At 51.7% G+C, this 2,161-nt stretch overlaps 1 protein-coding gene across 1 annotated transcript; it reads left to right on the top strand.

Annotated features, from left to right (window-relative positions):
* Positions 1 to 291: 291 nt before the first annotated feature.
* Positions 292 to 1,224, top strand: LOC128899733 (olfactory receptor 14A16-like). The gene has a single exon (XM_054179416.1). It carries the CDS (start codon positions 292 to 294, stop codon positions 1,222 to 1,224), a length of 933 nt encoding a protein of 310 aa, XP_054035391.1.
* The last annotated feature ends 937 nt before the right edge of the window (positions 1,225 to 2,161 follow it).

Below are 2,161 nucleotides of genomic sequence, written 5' to 3'. Positions count from 1 at the left end.
AAGATAATGATGGGGGAAATTTCAACCCACCACAATGGGACTCTTGTTCCCTGGGATTGGCCTGTTGGTCACTTTCTGTTCTGACACCAGAAAAATCTTCATGGCAATTCTGGGTCCATGCTGCATTTGAAGATGTGATGAACTCTGCCATGGGTTGGTAGTGAAAGGACTGAGCTGATCCATTCCTCATCCAGCTCATGGACAGGGATTACAATGAGGCTGAGAGAAGTGTGCCCTAACTTGTCACTGTGTTTCCCTCCTCGGACAGATCTCCATGGCCACAGGCAGCAGATGGCCAACAGCAGCTCCATCACCCACTTCCTCCTCCTGCCATTCACAGGCACAAGGCAGCTGCAGCTCCTGCACTTCTGCCTCTTCCTGGCCATCTACCTGGCTGCCCTGCTGGGCAATGGCCTCATCATCACCACCATAGCCTGGGACCACCACCTCCACACCCCCATGTACTTCTTCCTCCTCAACCTCGCCCTCCTTGACCTGGGTACCGTCTCCGCCACTGTGCCCAAGTTCATGGCCAATTCCCTGAGGGACACCAGGGACATCTCCTATGCAGGATGTGTTGCTCAGGTCTTTCTCTTTGCCTTTTTCATGTCAGCAGAGTATTTTCTCCTCACCACCATGTCCTACGATCGCTATGTTGCCATCTGTAGACCCCTGCACTATGAGACCCTCCTGGGCAGCAGAGTTTGTCTGCACCTGGCAGCAGCTGCCTGGGCCTGTGGACTTCGCAATGGTCTGCTGCACACAGCCAATACATTTTCCCTGCCCCTCTGCCAGGGCAATGCTCTGGAGCAGTTCTTTTGTGAAATCCCCCAGATCCTCAAGCTCTCCTGCTCCACATCCTACCTCAGGAAAATAGGGCTTGTTATGGTCACAATTTGCCTATTATTTCTCTGTTTTGTGTTGATTGTGGTGTCCTATGTGCAGATCTTCAGGGCAGTGCTGAGGATCCCCTCTCAGCAGGGATGCCACAAAGCCTTTGCCACCTGCCTGCCTCACCTTGCTGTGGTCTCACTGTTTATCACCACTGGCATCTTTGCCGACCTGAAGCCCCCTTCCATGTCCTCTCCTTTCTGGAACCTTATTGTGTCAGTCCTGTACTCAGTTGTGCCTCCAGCAGTGAACCCTCTCATCTACAGCCTGAGGAACCAGGAGCTCAAGGATGCCCTCAGCCAACTGATCCCTGGATGCTTTCAGAAGCAATAAACTCTTTGTCTTCTCCTGGAGAGCAGTTCTGATGTCACTCAGTGCAGGCCCAGCCTGGCTGCTGGAGTTTTGCTGTTTGTGGTGGATTTTTACTTTTGGCAATGTTGTCATCACCTTTCTAATCATTCTCTGCTTTGCTTTTCCGACTGAGGATTTATGTTGGGGGAGCTGTGCTCCTTGTGTGGTTAATCAAAATTAAGAACCTTTCAGTAACTTTTTTTTTTCCTGAGGTCCTTCCTCCAAGAATTTTCTGGAGCTTCAGGGACATCTCCTCTGTGCAGAGCTGGAGGGGCAATGAGTCCCAGCACAGCAGCACTGCCAGGGAGCAGCAGTACTTGCTGGACCCCTGCTCCTAGTACAAACTGCTCCTCATTCCAGTGCAAACTGATCCTCTGTCTCTCTTCCATACCAACTCCAACTATCACAGGACAATTTCATACCCTGGGTCCCCCCACTGCAGTGTGGTCACCTCACAGTGCAAACTGGAGACCCTGATCCCATCCCACTAAAGGCTGGGCCCCATCTCAGTCCTGGCATGGTCCCTTTAAGCCCTCCACATACAAACCTGGCCTTGTCCAAAATAAACTGATCCTCCTGATGTCATCCCAGCACAGCTTGAGAGACAGCCCAGAACAAACTGGTAACCCTGTTCCTGTCCCAGTATCAACTGAATCTCACCCAGTGCTGAGAGGATATTTTGAACCCACTCCCAGTACAGGCTGTGTCCCTTCCCAGTAAAAACTGCATCATTTGAACTGCTCCTAGTACAGCTGTGGCCTCCTCCCACAACAAAGTGAATCACCTTGCCCTGTCCCACTACTGCCTCTGTCCCATCCCAGTGCAAAATGCATCTACAGGCCCCCTGCTGGGACTGACTGCATCCATTCCAGTACAAACTGGACACCACCTTGCCCTCCCAGTATTGTCTGAGCCTTAT

Source organism: Dryobates pubescens, unplaced genomic scaffold (assembly GCF_014839835.1).
Source record: "Dryobates pubescens isolate bDryPub1 unplaced genomic scaffold, bDryPub1.pri scaffold_34C_arrow_ctg1, whole genome shotgun sequence".
Classification (NCBI taxonomy): Eukaryota; Metazoa; Chordata; class Aves; order Piciformes; family Picidae; genus Dryobates; species Dryobates pubescens.
Note: the sequence above shows the minus strand (reverse complement) of the source record. Positions and strands in the feature narration are given on the sequence as shown.